The sequence below is a fragment of the Elephantulus edwardii genome, unplaced genomic scaffold, assembly GCF_000299155.1.
Source record: "Elephantulus edwardii isolate Elephantulus edwardi_28Jun2011 unplaced genomic scaffold, EleEdw1.0 scaffold00196, whole genome shotgun sequence".
Lineage (NCBI taxonomy): Eukaryota > Metazoa > Chordata > Mammalia > Macroscelidea > Macroscelididae > Elephantulus > Elephantulus edwardii.
Window position 1 is genome coordinate 2,614,334 of NW_006399946.1, and position 16,479 is coordinate 2,630,812.

The 16,479-nt window shown below is 37.9% G+C and overlaps 1 protein-coding gene across 1 annotated transcript in view; it reads left to right on the forward strand.

Moving 5' to 3' along the window:
• Nucleotides 1–16,479, forward strand: part of NAPG (N-ethylmaleimide-sensitive factor attachment protein, gamma) — a 38,769-nt gene that overhangs the window by 14,606 nt on the left and 7,684 nt on the right. Inside the window, exons 4-8 of the mRNA XM_006897011.1 lie at nt 10,031–10,048; nt 10,988–11,018; nt 14,036–14,145; nt 14,253–14,319; nt 14,523–14,593. Coding sequence (XP_006897073.1) covers nt 10,031–10,048; nt 10,988–11,018; nt 14,036–14,145; nt 14,253–14,319; nt 14,523–14,593 — 297 coding nt within the window. The remainder of the gene's footprint in view (nt 1–10,030; nt 10,049–10,987; nt 11,019–14,035; nt 14,146–14,252; nt 14,320–14,522; nt 14,594–16,479) is intronic.

The window sequence follows — 16,479 nt, forward strand, 5'->3', positions numbered from 1 at the left end:
GCACAAATCAAGTTACAGAGGGAAGGTGGTTCTTACAATAAAAGGCCTATAGACTAGCACTTTGTCTATTATAGTGTAGAGGTTAGGAACCACAAGATGTAGAGGCTCAGCTATGTCATTTATGGTTCTTAAGTCCTGGAGCAAATTCCATCTAACACTGGGCTGTTTTACAACTCGAAATTTCACTTGCAAGGTAGAGGTGAAGTAAGGAACTGCTTATGAGGTTTTCTGTCCATTCCAACAACTAAGAGATAGTGAGAAGAGTTGGGACCTCAGGGGGCTTTTAGGACCAATTAGTAGGCTGTGTGTCCAGGAGAAAATGAATATATACTTACCAGTAATGTTAATACTCATCCATGGCTCTTCTAGGAGGATCTAAATCGTTGAAGTGTCCTCCTTTGTTTTCAGCTGGGAGCTGGGGCCTGTCAGTCTTGGCCAAGTGTCCTTCAGAGCCACACTTAAAGCAAGTGAGTGGGGGCTTCCTCTCTACTCCCTTGCCTATCTGTGAGCAACCAGGAAATTAAAAGACGTATTGCCATGGGAAAGTCTGCTGTTAAGGACCTCTCTAAAGTACTCAGGAGCAACGGTGTGTCTCTGGAGACAAAGGTGCGTCTGGTACAGGCCATGGTCTTTGCTATCACTTGTTATGCATCAGACAGCTGGACAGTGACCAAGGAGGATAGAAGGAGAATTGATGCTTTTGAGCTTTGGTGTTGGAGAAGAGTGCTGAAGGTGCCATGGACTGCTAAGAGAATAAACATATTCATCCTGGAGAGGGTTAAACCGGGTTGCTCCTTGGAGGCAAGGATTCTGAAGGTTCATCTGACATACTTTCGTCATGTTGTAAGGAGAGACCGGTCCTTGGAGAGGGACATCATGCTTGGGAGAGTGAAGGGCAGGCGCAGGAGGGGAAGGCCCTCTGGAAGATGTATTTATTTGGTGACTGGGGCAATCGGGATGAGTGTGTTGGAGGGAGTGGGATTGGCACAGGACAGAGCATAGTTTAGAGCAGCTGTACAAAGGGTGGCTATGAGTCACAAGCGACTCAATGGCACATAACAACAACATATATATATATATACACACACACACACATACATAACTATGTTATATATAAACTATATATATTTATGTAATATATATTATATATAATTGTCAGATGGATCTTAGCAGAGAGTAGAGAATCCAGAAGAATGTCTGTGTTTCATTGACTATGCAAAGGCATTTGACACTGTGGCTAACCTTGAGGAAATTTGGAATCTCAGAACACATGATCATGCTTATACAAAACCTATTGGACCAAGAAGCAGTACTCAGAACAGAGCAAGGAAGCACTGCATGATTCAAAATAAAGAAAGGAATGCATCAGGGATGTATCCTGTCTCCATACCTTTTCAATCTGTATGCAGGATAGATAATTCTGGAGACAGGGCTTTATGAGGAGTGTGGCAGCAAGATTGGAGGAAGACTCATTAACAGCCTACAATATGCAAATGACACAACCTTGCTTGCCGAAACTGAAGAAGATCTCAAGCATTTACTGAAAAAGGTCAAGGACTGTAGTCTTCAATATGGATTGAAGCTTAACATCATAAAGACAAAGATTCTCACCACTGGGCCAGTTGGCAGCACCATAATAGATGGAGAAGAGATTGAGGTACTTAGCAATTACAGCTTTTTGGTTGGATCCACAGTCAACACCAACAGTCAAAAATCAAAAGATAAATTGCAATGGGAAAATCTGTCATGGACCTCTCCAGAGGCTGAAGAGCAACGATGTCAGTCTAGATACAAAAGTGTACCTAATCCAGGCCATGGTCTTCTCAGTTACTTGTTATACTTCAGAGAGTGGACAGTGACTAAGGATGACTGAAGAATAAATGCCTTCGAGTTGTGGTGCTGAAGAAGAGCCTTGAACATACATACCATGGAGTGCCAAGAAAACAAATGGGTCTGTCTTAGAGAGAGTGAAACCAGGTCTCTCCTTGGAGACTAGAATTTTGAAGCTCCGCCTCACTTAATTTGGTCACATGGGCAAAAGAGACTGGTCCTTGGAGAAGGACATCATGCTTGGAAGTGTGGACAGACAGCGCAGGAGAGGAAGACCCCACATGAGATGGATTGATACAGTGAACTGGGATAATGGGAGTTGGTGTGTCAGAATAGTGAGACTGACTCAAGACAGGGCAAGCTTCAGAGATGATATACATAGGGATCACTATGCATCGCAGGGCACTCAACCAATAACATTCTATGATAGGTTTGGAAGCAGGAGTGGCATCTACTTCCTAAACAACATGCCTCCAGAAACTCTGTGAACTTTGATAAATGTCGATAGTTGTAGAGGGGCTTCAGGCCTTTTGCTCAAAGGGTTGCTGTGAGTAACATTCGACTCCAAGGCAATAACGATGATCTTAATTATAGTTGTACAGTGCTGTTAATTACATTTTCATTTTGAAACCTCTCTGTGACCTCCCCAGTCTTCATCATATCCATCCATTTACTAATCTCTTCTTCCTCTGCATTCCCTCCACAATTGTCTACATGCAAACCTTCCTTAGTCTCTGTCTTTTTTTTTGTTTCCTCCACACTTGAGCATCCATTCTAGACTATTATTTGCAGTACACATAATGTCTGTTCATTTCAGTTTGAATTTACATCAAATCAGTGTTCATTTTCTGTCCATTGCTTTTGTGCTCTCCCTGCCCACACTTCCCTATTTTAATCATCCTATTTTTATGACAGAGGCCTTAATCAGCATTTATCCTTTTGTGATTGAGTTAGTGTTTCACAAATTCTTCATTGTTTTTCAGTGCTGTGTAATACTCCATAGTGAGAATGTACTATAGTTTATTGATTAGTTTGCTGATAGGCACTTGAGCTGCTTTCATCTTTCTGCTACAATTGTTGAGAATAATGCTGTAGTAAATATTGGTGTGCATACATTTGTGTCACCACTCTTGATTTCTTTAGGGTATATTCTCAATAGAGGAATACCTGCATTAAATAATATTTCTGGTTTTTACCTTTTTGACTAAACATTAGACTGCCTTACTTAGTACTGTACTATTTTACTGTCCCACAAAAAGTACATGAGAGTTACTGTGTCTTCACATCCTTGCCAGCATTTGCATTTTGCTGTTCTGTTGGACTTTACTATTGGTGCAGGAGTGAGATGATACCTCGTTGTTTTTATTTGCTTCTCTCTGCAGAAGGTCAAAGACTGCAACCTTCAATATGGATTGAAGCTCAACATCAAGAAAACAAAGATTCTCACCACTGGGCCAATTGGCAGCATCACTATGGATGGTGAAGAGATTGAGATCATTAACAGCTTTAGTTTATTTGGTTCCATAGTCAACACTCTTGGTAACAGCAGCCAGGAAATCAGGAGACTAATTGCTTTGGGAAAGTCAGCTGTCAGGACCTCTCAAGAGTCCTGAAGAGCAACAACGTCAAGCTGGAGACTAAGGTGCGCCTGATCCAGGCTATAGTCTTTCCAGTTACATGCTATGCATCAGAGAGTTGGACAGTGAATAGGGGTGATAGAAAGAGAATTGATGCCTTTGAGCTGTGGTGCTGGAGAAGAGTGTTGAATCTACCCATGGACTGCTAGGAGAACAAACAGGTTTGTTCTGGAGAGGGTGAAGCTGGAATGCTCCTTGGAGTCAAGGATTCTGAAGCTTCTTCTGACATGGACTTCATGTTTGGGAGAGTGGAGGGATGGTGCAGGAGAGGAAGACCCTCGATGAGATGTATCAATTCTGTGAGTGGAGTGATGGGAATGAGTGTGTCTGAGACAGTGAGGTTGGCACAGGAGAGAACGGTGTTTAGGGCTCTTGTACATAGGGTCGCTATAAGTCGCAAGTGACTCGATGGCACATAACAACAACAATAGCTAGTGATCTTGAACATTTCATCGTGTGTGTTTACCATCTGAATTTCTTCTTTGGTGAAGAGTCTTTTCACAGCTTCTGCCCTAGCTGTAATTGAGTTATTTTCTTTTTCTTGATTAGTTGTTGTAGTCTATAAATTTTAGATATGAGTTCCTTAACAATAGGTTATTGCTAAACATTTTCCCCCTAGTCCTTGGGCTTGCTTTTTACCCTATAGGAAAAGGGTGGGGACTTTTTTGCACACAAGGATTTAATTTTCAGAAGGTCCCCTTCATCTTTTTTATCCTTTCCTGGTTGTACATGTTTTGGCTATTTTGAAAGTCTGTATCATTATGTATACAGAATCTAAATTAGTTCCTGTTTTTTCTCTTATGATGTATAGAGTTTTTTATTTTGCCTCTAGATGCACTTTGAGTTGTTTTTAATTTATTCTGCGAAGATTGAGTCAATGTTGTCCCAAATATTTGACTTGTTGTGTAAATCCATGATTTTTGACATCAGCAGAGCCTCCTTTGTTCCGTTTCTCCCTTCTCTATGTCCCTTGAGTCCAGTGGTTCACTAGAAGATCTCCCAGAGATTCAGACCCATCAGGGGAATGACTCACATAGCCATAGGTGTGCAGGCTGGGGAGCTTTGTAGATGGTCCTTTGAGGGCAGCCATCCCAAGATGAAAAGAACTAGCATGGAGATTCCCATGGCATTATATAAGCCTCTAGCAGGGTAAGACTTGTATTCAAATATATGCTCCTATATCAAGAGCCAAAGAGGACAAAATTGAGAATTTTTACCAAATCTTGCAGTCGAAATTGACTGAACATGCAGTCAAGATGTGCTAATGATAACTGGTGACTGGAATGCAAAAGTGGAAAACTGTCGAAGAGATAGTGCTTGGAAAATCAGGGCTTGGTGATATCAATGAGGCTGGAAATAGAATGATTGAATTTTGTGTTTATAATGATTTATTCACTGCAAATACCTTTTTTTTAAAAAAACCACAAACAACTTTACACATGAATCTCACCTGATGGGCTGCATGGGAGTCAGATTGACTACATTTATGGAAGGAATCCTTGTAGAAGCTCTGTATAGGTAGTCAAAACTAGGCTAGGCACAGACTGTGGGTCAGACCATCAAAATATGCAAGTTCAAATTGAAGCCAATTTGACAATAACTGCACAGGAACCAAGATAGGATCTTGAATCAGATCCATCTGAATTTCAAGATAATCTTAGGAATGGGTTTGAGGCATTGAACACTATTGATCAAGGCCAGATGAGTTGTGGGAGGATAGCAAGAATATCATCCTTGAAGAAAGCAAAAGGTCATTACAGAAATAGGAGAAGTAAAAAAATAAGAGACTAAAAATTGCAGTGGCATGTCGAGAAGCCAAAACAAAAGGAAAATATGCCAAAGTAAAAGGGCTGAACAGAAGATTTGAATGGCCAGTTTGGGAGGACAAAGGAAAGTATTATAATGGTATATGCAGAGAGTTGGAATTGGAGGATTAAAAAGGGAAGAGCTTGCTCTGCATTTCTCAAGCTGAGAGAAAAAAAACAAATTTAAGCCTCATGTCACAATATTGAAAGATGCTATGGACAATATGTTGAATGACCCAGAAAGCATAAAAAGAAGATGGAGGGAGCACACAGAAACACTATATCAGAAAGAACTTATTGACACTGAAATATTTAAGGAAGTATCATATGAACAGAAGCTATTGGTAATGAAGGACGAAGTAGAAGCTGCATTGGAAGCATTGGTAAAATGTAAAGATCCAAGAATCAATGGAATACCACTTGGTTCAGTTAACAGATACAGCCTTGGATGCACTCACCAGTCTATGCCAGGAAATTTGGAGGACAGCTAGCTATCTGGCCAATGGATTGGAATAGGTCCATAATTTTTTCCATTCCCAACAAAGTTGATCCAACTGAATGTGGAAACTGTTGATCAATATCATTAATATCATACGCAAGCAAAATACAGCTGAAGATCATTAAAAACCTGCTGAAATATTACATAGATAGAGAATTGCCAGAAGTACAAGCAGGATTTAGAAGAGATTATGGCACCAGGGACATCACTGCTAATGTCAGATAGATATTGGCTGAACAACCCAAATGCCCAATTACAATGGAATGGATTGAGAAATTATGGTACATTCACACAATGGAATACTGTGCAGCACACAGGAACAATGATTTTGTAAACTACTACCTAACATGAGAGGGCCCAGAGAGCATTATGTTAAGTGAACTCAGTCTCATAAAGACAAATACTGTATAGGACCATAATTGAAGAGTGTGTACGAGGATCCGAGGGGAGATGGGGGCGCTTAAAACATAGGGTTGCACAATTTGATGGTTGGAGGGAGGGATTGGTAAAGGAAGGGAAAAAGTCCAGTGTGAAAAACAATGTATATGAACTTTATGAACTTTGTATATAAACCAGTATTTTTTGAAAAAAAAAAATAACAAAAGAATGTCTATTTGTGCTTTCTTGACTATGCAAAGTCATTTAACTGTGTGGACCATAACAAGTTGTGGCAGACATTGAGAAGAATGGGTGTTCCAGAGCACTTAATTGTGCTTATGAGAAACCTGTACCTGGATGAGGAAGCTGTTGTGTGAACAGAGGAAGGGAATGCTGCATGGTTTAGGATTGAGAAGGGAGTATTCTCTCTCCATACCTATTCTGTTTGTGTACTGAGTAAATTATTGGAGAGCCTGGACTCTATGAAGATGAGTGTGGCATCAAGTTTAGAGGGAGGCTCATCAATAACCTGTGTTATGCAGATGGCACAACCTTGATTGCTGAAAGTGAGGACTTAAAGCACTTGTGCAGAAGATCAAGGAATGCAGCCTTCAGTAAGGATTGCATCTCAGTGTCAAGAAAACAAAGGTTCTTACCACTGGACCTATAGGCAACAGCATCATGGATGGAGAGGAGATTGAAACTGTCAACAACCTCATCTTGTTTGGATCCACAATAACACCCTCGACACCTACAGTCAGGAAATAAGGAGATGCACTGCAGTTAGGAACCTCTCCAAACTATTGAGGAGTAATGATGTCAGTCAGGCCATAGGTCTTTTCAACTACTTCCTATCCATCTGAATTAAGGATTGTTGAAGAAGAATCATTGATGTCTTTTGAGTTGTGGTGTCAAAGAAGATTAATGAATATCCTGTTGACTCCCAAAAGGACAAATATGTCTTGGAGAAAATGTAGCTAAGATTGTCTTTAGAGGCAAGGATAATGAAACTTGTTTCACATACTTAGGGCCTTCTTTTAGGAGAGGCCAGTCCGTGGAAAAGTACAGCATTCTGGGAAAGGTGAAGGTCAACTAAACAGGAATATCCTCAACAAGATGGATTTTGGAGAAATTGACTATGATTTGTTTTAGTGGGTTTTTTTGTTTTGTTTTGTTTTCAGGTCTGTCCTGTTCGAGTTTTGCTCAGCTTCTTGAGCATATATTTTGTGATTTTTTTTTGTGATATCCAGTAATTCTTCTACAGTTTTCTCATGCTTCCCCTCTCTCCTTTCTGGTCTGGGCATCGAATCACATGTATATTATTCCTCTTGTTAGTAGCCCACACAATTCTTATTTTTTTAAAAAAAATTGTTTTATAGATTTTCATATAATAATACCATTATGGTATGTTTCTTTCATATATGTTGTGTTTTATATAATCTTTCATTTACATTGTGTTTTATACAATCATAAATTCTATTTTACATTATTTTTTTATACTAGTTTATTTACGAAATTTGGATACATTGTTTTTCACACCAGATCCTTCCCATTTCCCTTAGCTCCCCGATCAAATTGTGTGACCACATAATTAATCCTCCCCTACCACACAACCTCACCCGTCTGCTTCCACCCTCCCCTCCCTTGGCTCCTTATACTTATTCTGCAATATGGTATTTATCTTTATGAGACTGAAGGAGTTAACTCAGCATAATGCTCTCTCCATTCCCTCCCAAGTTAGGTCATAATTTACAAAATCATTGTTCCTGCTTGCTGTGTAGTATTCCATTGTGTGAATACACCATAATTTCTCAATCCATTTGATTATGTTTGGACATTTAGCCCACATAATTATTATACTTTCTTTGTTTTCCTTCCTTGCCTGCTTCTACTTTTTTCTCCAGCAGATCAGTGTTGAGGGCCTGGTTTGTTTTGCATCTTCTGGGTTCCATTTCTTCAGTTCTGCTCCTTTGTCCCTCCCACATCTGGAATGGTAGTATTACTCTTCTAGATTACATGTTAGTATTTTTCTGGGTGTTTTTTTTTAATAGCCTTTTGATTTTATCAGTTTTCATCTTGTGTGGATTTTTAAATTTATTCTAGTTCTATGCTCGTGTATCCCTTCAATTGTTTGACTATTTCTTCCATCCTTTGGTATCTCTTGACCAAAGCATTAGACAGATGCAACCCTGTTTTCTCCCAACTGATCTGGCAGATCTGATTGGTTCCTCTTTTTTTTGTCTCTTTGTGGGTCCCACGCCCAGCCTGGACCAGGTTTATATTCTGGTTTTGCTCCTTACTTATGCTATTACTCTGCTTTGTCTCTCTGACTTTACTCTCAGTAATTTTCTCTAAACTTTAAGATGCTTGAATTCTTGTCCTTGAGTGGACTTCTTCATTTTTTATTTTTTTTTTTGTCCTGAGGCCTTCTTTGAGGCCTGCATTTATTCAGCCAGCCCTGTCTTTGCCATTTTCTGCTATCTTGACTGATGTTAGCATGGGTGTTGATTGTGGATTCTGGTAAAATGAAATTGTTGTGAACTTGATTGTTTTCTCTCAGTTGCATAGTGAGTGATTAAAAAGACCATGGCTCAAATCAAATCAGATACACTCTACAGTCTCTTAAGTTGTCATGATCGCTCCTTAGTACTTTGGGAAAATCCTTGGCAGCAGACTTGACCAGTGCAATACGTCTACTGATATCTTGACTGCTGGTACTAAGGGTATTGTTTGTAGATCCAAGTAAGATGGATTCATTGACAATTTTATTCTTAATCTGTCATGATGGTGTCTTTTGACCCAGTAGGAGGATTTTTGTTTTCTTTATGTTGAGATACAATCCGTAGTAAAGGCTATAGTCTTCATCTTCTATAGCAATTACTTAAGTCCTCTTCATTTTCTGTAGGCAAGGTTGGACAGGATTGTGTCATCTCCATAATGCAAGCTGTTGATGAGTCTTCCTCAAATTCTAATGCCACACTCTTCTTCATAGAGTCAAGCTTCTCGAATAATTTGCTTAACATTCATAATATAGCCCAATGGATACTTTTCTTGATTTTGAGACATGCAGTGTTCCTGTTCTGCTTAGACAACTGCTTCTTGATCTATATATATATGAATGAGCACAATTAAGTATTGAGAATTATTTTATTTGGAATGAAGTATGTGAAATCTCTAGATAACAATTGATGATGTAGCATAAGTATGTAAACTGCTACTGAATTTTATTGGAAGCATAGTCTTCTGTAGGTGTTTCAAACAAAATGCACACATAGTTTAAATCAATAAATTTTGCCAGCATCTTGATTATTTTATCTCACTTGAAAGTTTTAGGTCTGATAACCTTGTGTTTTGATTAAACTCTTTAGATTAATGCATAATGGAGATAGTTTAAAATCTGTGGGTAACAGTGGGCATAGATTAGTGATGATTAATTTTATAAGACACAATGTATGAGAATGATTGTATGAAGCAATGTGAATGAAGGAATGTGTAAAGCAATGTATATGAATTAAACAGTGTATACAAGTTTTATATGCAAACAAATATAAAAGAAAAATACATTTTTTAAAAAGATACTACTCTGAGGAGTAAAGTGCACCTGACCTAAACAGGTTAGTAGTAGTATTTTAGTGCCCCAAATGCCTGTGAGATCTAGATAATAATAAGACTGGGAAAAGAAAAATCTTTGGATGTTTTGCTAGTGTTTGAATGAATTGTCAGAGACAACATGCAAAGAATTATTTTTGCTTCATCTTTTTGTAGGGTTACTCTTTTAGATTTAATGGGACTTTATTTTGGTTAACACAGTCTATTTCTGGGACTGGTTTATTCCCCCCCCCTTTTTTTTCCTTAATTTTAACTTTGTGACATCAATTAAGTCTTTTTCATGCAGCCAAGTAAGTAAATACACTCCATATTTTCATCTATTTGCAGATTATTTGTTTTAAATATTTGTTTTCTATAGCTCATTAAATTCCCCCCAAGTTGTACATGTATAATTATTGAATTATTTTGTAATGATTTAAATAAAATTAGCATTTACATTTTGCTTAATTATCACTTCAACTGTAAAACCAGAGTTTCCCCTAGCTAAAATATATAGCATTTGAATTATTTTAATGAAAAGATCTCTTTGTCTCCCTCTTTTTTGCTAATTGAGCACTATTGGCATACTCTTAGGGAATTTTGCTGCTAACCTAAAGGTCATACCTCTGGTGTTTCAAATCCACCAGTGGCTTCAAGAGAGAAAGGTGGACACTGTCCGGTGTAGTTTACTTCCTCTCAGAAACCTACCAGAGCTTCAGCTGTGAGTCAATTCTGACTTCATATCAGCAGGGTTTGGTGGTTTTGTTTGTTTGTTTGTTTCCTTGTTAACTAATTGTGTTGGTAGACGAGAAGCATGATACTGTTTTCAGCTTTTGTGGAGTGCTGTTGATTTTGTTGTTGTGGTTGTGTACCATCAAGATGGAACCGACCCATAGCTGACCCTCTGGTGGGTTTTCAGAAGCAGTCAGTTAATCTCATGGGAGCTGGTGGCTCCAAACACATGCTTTTGGAATTGTAATGCAGCTTCTTGCCACTAGTACAGGTTTACCTCATAAAAGGTCCTTTAACATTTCTTGGCCCTTATCTAATTTTACATATGAAAAATAAATTCCCTTTCAACTCAGATATCTAGGGACTCACAAAAAATTAAAAATAAGAGAAAGTTATTATAATACAGATTTTAATCTATTGTGCCTGAGAAAATTTTAACTGAAATAACTTTCTATACAGTTCCTCCTCCCTCATATTTAATTATAGTCTAATCAAAATAATTATATTCTCTTTTGCAGAGCTTATGAACAAGCTGGCATGATGTTGAAGGTCAGTAATTTTGTCTTGTCACAACCATTCTATAGATAAAATGAATGAACTATAAACTGTTAGAGCAAAAGTTAAATTGAGCTTGGAAAGCTTCCTTTTGAATCCTTTCATAGCACTACCTAATGGAACTGTGCATTATACTGTTGTGTATCTTAAGATAGGAATTTTTAATTAAAAGTGTTAAGAGTTTAATAGTGAAAACTGAGACTAGTATGATGTAGTAAAATAATTCATATCTATTTTTCACTGTCCAGGGATTGTAGAAAGAAGACATTTTTGTTTTACAAATATCAGTTGGCAGTGAAGAGAGCAACAAAATTTAAGTACTTTTGCTAGTTTAACTAATTCTTTATAAATGGAATGTTTTGAGTAGTGTGCCTGTATTGATTTTAATTGTCATTCTTAAAGCATGTTGGAAGTTGTGGTGAGGCTGAAAATGTTATTTATGACATGGCCTCTTAAGACTGGACAAGTGGCAGTTGAAAGGGGAAATTTTCCTTTTTCATGTTTGTTCTTTAATATGTTAAAAGCTGTTGAATTATTATAAAGCTTTGTTTTATAAACTTACTTTTTAAAATTTCTTTGACTTCTGTAATCTTATTTTTAAGTGAATGCATGATCATTTTAGAATATTTAGAAAATAACTGGAAATATTGTGTAAATTGTTAAAAGCTACTGACATAATACTTTTTTTCCTTTTAGTCCTTTACTGTGCATATACATTTTCTTATTCATATACAAAACTGAGATTATACTCAATACACAGCTTTGAATCTTGCTGTTTACGTTTAACTTTATATGTCATTATTTCGTGTTTCATTAATAAAAAAAATATTTTCTATTTTAAGAATGTTAAGTATTTTCATATCTTTCATACAGAAATTCCAGTTCTGTGAATCTATCCTAAAAAAGGGGAGCTCCGGTAACTTAGTGATAAGGAGTTACACTGCCAACAAAGGCAAATCCACCAGCTGCTCTGAGGGAGGCAGATGAGCAGCCTCCTTCTGTGTGATCTGCAGCCTCTGAAAACCCACTGGAGGGTCATTTGGGACTTGAATTGGCTCTGACTCAATGGCACATAACAGTATCCCAAAGAAACAGAGATAGCCAAAATTTATGCATAATCGCTGCATTATTTATAATTAAAATGGCAGTTATCTGAGTTTTTAAGTATAGGAAAATGTTTAAATTATGATTTTTCTTTATAATAAACTGTTGAATGCCCATTGAAATAACACTTTTACAACTGAATTGTTTGACTCCAAAGGGTTATACTTCACACACAAATCAGATGGATTTTGGCTGAATGCAGAGTACCAGAAGTATGTTGTTTGTGTTTTACTGACTATGCAAGGGCATTTGACTGTGTGGATCACAGCCAGTTTTGATTAACTTTGAAAGATGGGAATCCCAGAACACTTGATTGTGCTTGTGTGAAACCTATACTTAGACCATGAAGCAAGCTTCAGAATAGAGCAAGGAAATACTGATGGTTTGAAATTAAGAGAGGCATGTGTTCTATCTCCATACCTTTGCAATCTCTTTTCTCCTTACGTTTGCAATTTCTGTGTGGAACAGATCATCCAGGAGGTGGGGCTCTATGAGGAGGAATGTGGCATCAGTATTGGAAGAAGACCCATCAACAATCTGTGTTATGCAGATGACACAACTTTGCTTGCTGAAACTGAGGAGGACCTGAAGCACTTGCTGCAGAAGGTCAAAGACTGTAGTCTTCAATATGGTTTGAAGCTTAACGTCAAGAAGACAAAGATTCTCACCGTTGGGCCAACTGGCACCATCATGATAGATAGAAAGGAGATTGAGGTTGTTAACAATTTAAGCTTCCTCTGGTCCATAGTCAACATTCTTGGCACTAATAGGAAATCAGAAGATGAAATATATCAGGAAAATCTGCTGTCAGAGACCTTGCCAGAGTGCTGAAGAACAGTGGTGTCAGTCTGGAAACTAAGGTGTTCCTGATACAGGCCGTGGTCTTCACAGTTATATTTGCTATGCATCAGAGAGCTGGATAATGACCAAGATGACAGAAGAATTGAGGCCTTTGAGTTGTGGTGTTAGAGAAGATTATTGAATATACTATGGACTGCCAAGTGAACAAGCAGGTTTATCCTGGAGAGGGTAAAATCAGTTTGCTCATTGAAGGCAAGGATTTTGAAATTTCATCTTACATATTTTGGGCATGTGGCCAGGAGGGGCCAGTTGTTGGACAGACATCATGCTTGGAAGGGCGGAGTGACAGAGCAGGAGAGGAAGACTCCAGATGAGATGAATTGTCATGGTAACTGGGGCAATGGGAGTGTGTCTGAGACAGTGAGATTGGCTCTGGACAGGGCAGTATTCAGGGTTCAGTTGTATAGATCACTGTGAGTTTGAAGAGAACTCGATGATGCATAACAATAGCAGCAATAATATGGTTATAAACTTAAACTGAGTGTCATTAAGTTGATTCCAACCCATAGTAACCCTCTCCAGGGTTTCCAAGGCTGAAAATTATTAGAAGACTTTTAAGGAGCAGTTGGTCGATTTGAACTCCTAACCTTTTGGTTAATAGCCTGCTGTGTTAGGCACTATATGCCACCTTACGTTTGCTTATGTATAGCCATTTATCAGCAGCAGTTCCTTAGCGTGGAAACTTTTTTTTGTAACCAAACAAGTAAGGAGTCCATACTGCCTATCTTAGTTTCCCCCAAGAACCTACCAGCTCTCAGTTGTCTCTGTTATGAGGACATGCTGTTTCCGGACTAAGATGGATGAGGAAGAAATTGGCAATCTATTGCCATATGAAAATTCCGTGTATGTGTTCCCACCATTGGATGCACCACTGATGACAAGAGTGGTGCAGTTTTGTGCCTGGAGTCACTGTGCCTCGGGGCACCTATATAACAAAGTGAAAATCAGTTCTGTGCCTAAATTAGGGATCAAACAACTGGGTTTTAGATTATTTCTATTTATTAAATTATACATTTTCTGTTTCATGCTGTTTTCTTTTCCAAAAGGAGATGCAGAAACTACCAGAGGCAGTTCAACTAATTGAGAAAGCCAGCATGATGTACTTGGAGAATGGTACCCCAGACACTGCTGCCATGGCCTTAGAACGAGCTGGGAAGTGAGTGTGTGTGCCCCTGTTATAACCACGATGTTCTGAGTAAAAGTGACATGTTTTCATAAAATCCTTTATTTCTCATGTAAATAATATTTTACTGCTCCAATCAGGCTTATAGAGAATGTGGATCCAGAAAAAGCAGTACAGTTATATCAACAGACGGCTAATGTGTTTGAAGTAAGTTTGAGTCTTATTTTCTTTCTTTAGGTTCTTAAAATGTGTGACATTTAAAATATGTAGGAATCCAGAAGGGACCTGTGGTGGCTGCTTTTCAAACTTTTAATGCTTATAGCTTGAACTTTGTTTTTGAAAATTTCTCCTTAAATAAAGAAAAGTCTTCTTTAAAGTAACCAACACTACCCTTTCCTTTGATTCCTTAGAATGAGGAACGCTTACGACAGGCAGTTGAATTACTAGGAAAGGCTTCAAGATTGCTAGTACGAGGACGCAGGTATGTCATCTAAAATTATATTCATTTGTCTGTTTTTACTCTTTAATCCACCTTGTTTTTGTTGTTGTTGTTATGTGCCATCAAGTTGCCTACAACTCTATGTATAGCAACCCTGCTTGTCCTCTGTCTGCCCTGTCCTGAGCCAGTCTCACTGACTCCGACACACCTAACCCCATTTCCCCAATTACTGTATCAATCCATCTTCCTCTCCTGCACCATCCCTCCACCCTTCTGATCATGATGTCCTTCTCCACGGACTGATCCAAAGTATGTGAGACAGAGCTTCAAAATCCTAGCTAGCCTCCAAGAAAAAAAACTTGTTTCCATCCTCTCCAAGACAGATCTATTTGTTTTCTTGGTGGCTCATCGTATATTCAAGACTCTTCTTCAGCACCACAGCTCAAAGACATTGAATTCTTAAGGAATTTTGGGAGAAGTTTCTTAATCTTTTTTTTTGTTTTGTTTTGTTTCTTAGTCTTTTTAGTGTAAATAGTAAACAGACTGGGCAGCTGAGTAGAAAGACTGAATTCCATATGGTAAATTTAAATCAAGCCCATTGCCATCAACTTGTGGTAAACCAATGTTAAAGATTATTTAAGAGGTTATTTATTAAAGGTTTCATAAGATTTTATTGGCTATAATCTTGAGAAAAAATAACCAGTTTTCTGTGGTACCATTGTTTGTCTTAAACTGCCAGGTTTAGGTCAGTAGTCAATTATAAGCCGTCTTGCTACCCATGTACATTGAAGTAAGTATTAAAGGTACATGCTATTCTACTTTAGTCTTATGTCAAGAGTTACTGTGGTTTTATCAATAAAAACATGGTCTAGCATGAGAAAATAGTTTTTTCTGATGGCCTAGTGGTGAGAAGCTGAGCTGCAATCCCAGAGGCAAGTAGTTCGAGGCTACCAGCTGTTCTGCGGGAGGATGGGCAGTCTCCTGCTGTGCAATTAACTACCTCTGAAAACCTGAGAGAGGGTCAGCTATGGGTCGGTTCTGACTCTATGGTGCACACAATCAACAATTGTTATGGTTAGAGTAGGGTGTTTGTCTCTTGAGAAAAATATATACAAACAAATAATGAAAGTGGCTAATTAAAAACAGGACAGAATGTTAACCCTCAAACACTGTCACTAATAGTAGTGTTTAACTTTTTTTATCATTTATATTATTAAACCCTAAGTACCAGTAGTCTGGTTCCAGAAGTCAAGAATCCTCTTACATTTCCCTTTTCTTTGTAAGCTTAATGAATAATTTCTTTCTGTATAAAATTATTTACCAAAATCTCATGTAATAATATTTAAGATAACATTTTTTGAAGATTCTAAATCTGATAATAGATATCTTAATGAAAACTTCTTTATAGTGATAAAGTCACCTAAGATGCATTTTGCTAACAAAATCAAATAACAGAATAATCTGTTAATTCCTTTTTGAGTCCAAGTTAATTGTTTACTTTATTGGAATCTTCTGTGTTATCACATTGATTCCAACTCATAGTGACCCTATTTTTAGACAAGGTTTGTATAGCATCTTGGAAGCAGGAGTGGCATCCTTTTTCTATACAACATGCCTCTGGACACTCTATGAACTTTGATAAATGTCGATAGTTATAGAAAGGCTCAGGCCTTTTGTTATAGGGTTGCTATGAGTCGTGCTCAACTCGAAGGTAATCAACAACTATAGCATCAGAATAAATGAATCTGTACTAACTATTAGGGAGCTTTGTTGGTGTATTATATAGAAGCTTGCCCTGCTATCCCAGAGACTACGTTTCTTTTTTTTTTTTTTTTTTTAAATTTAGGTTGTTTATTTTTCATTTCAATGAACATCTACAGAGATTTTGGGATTCCATTCATTCATTGTTGCACCCTTCTCCCCGCACA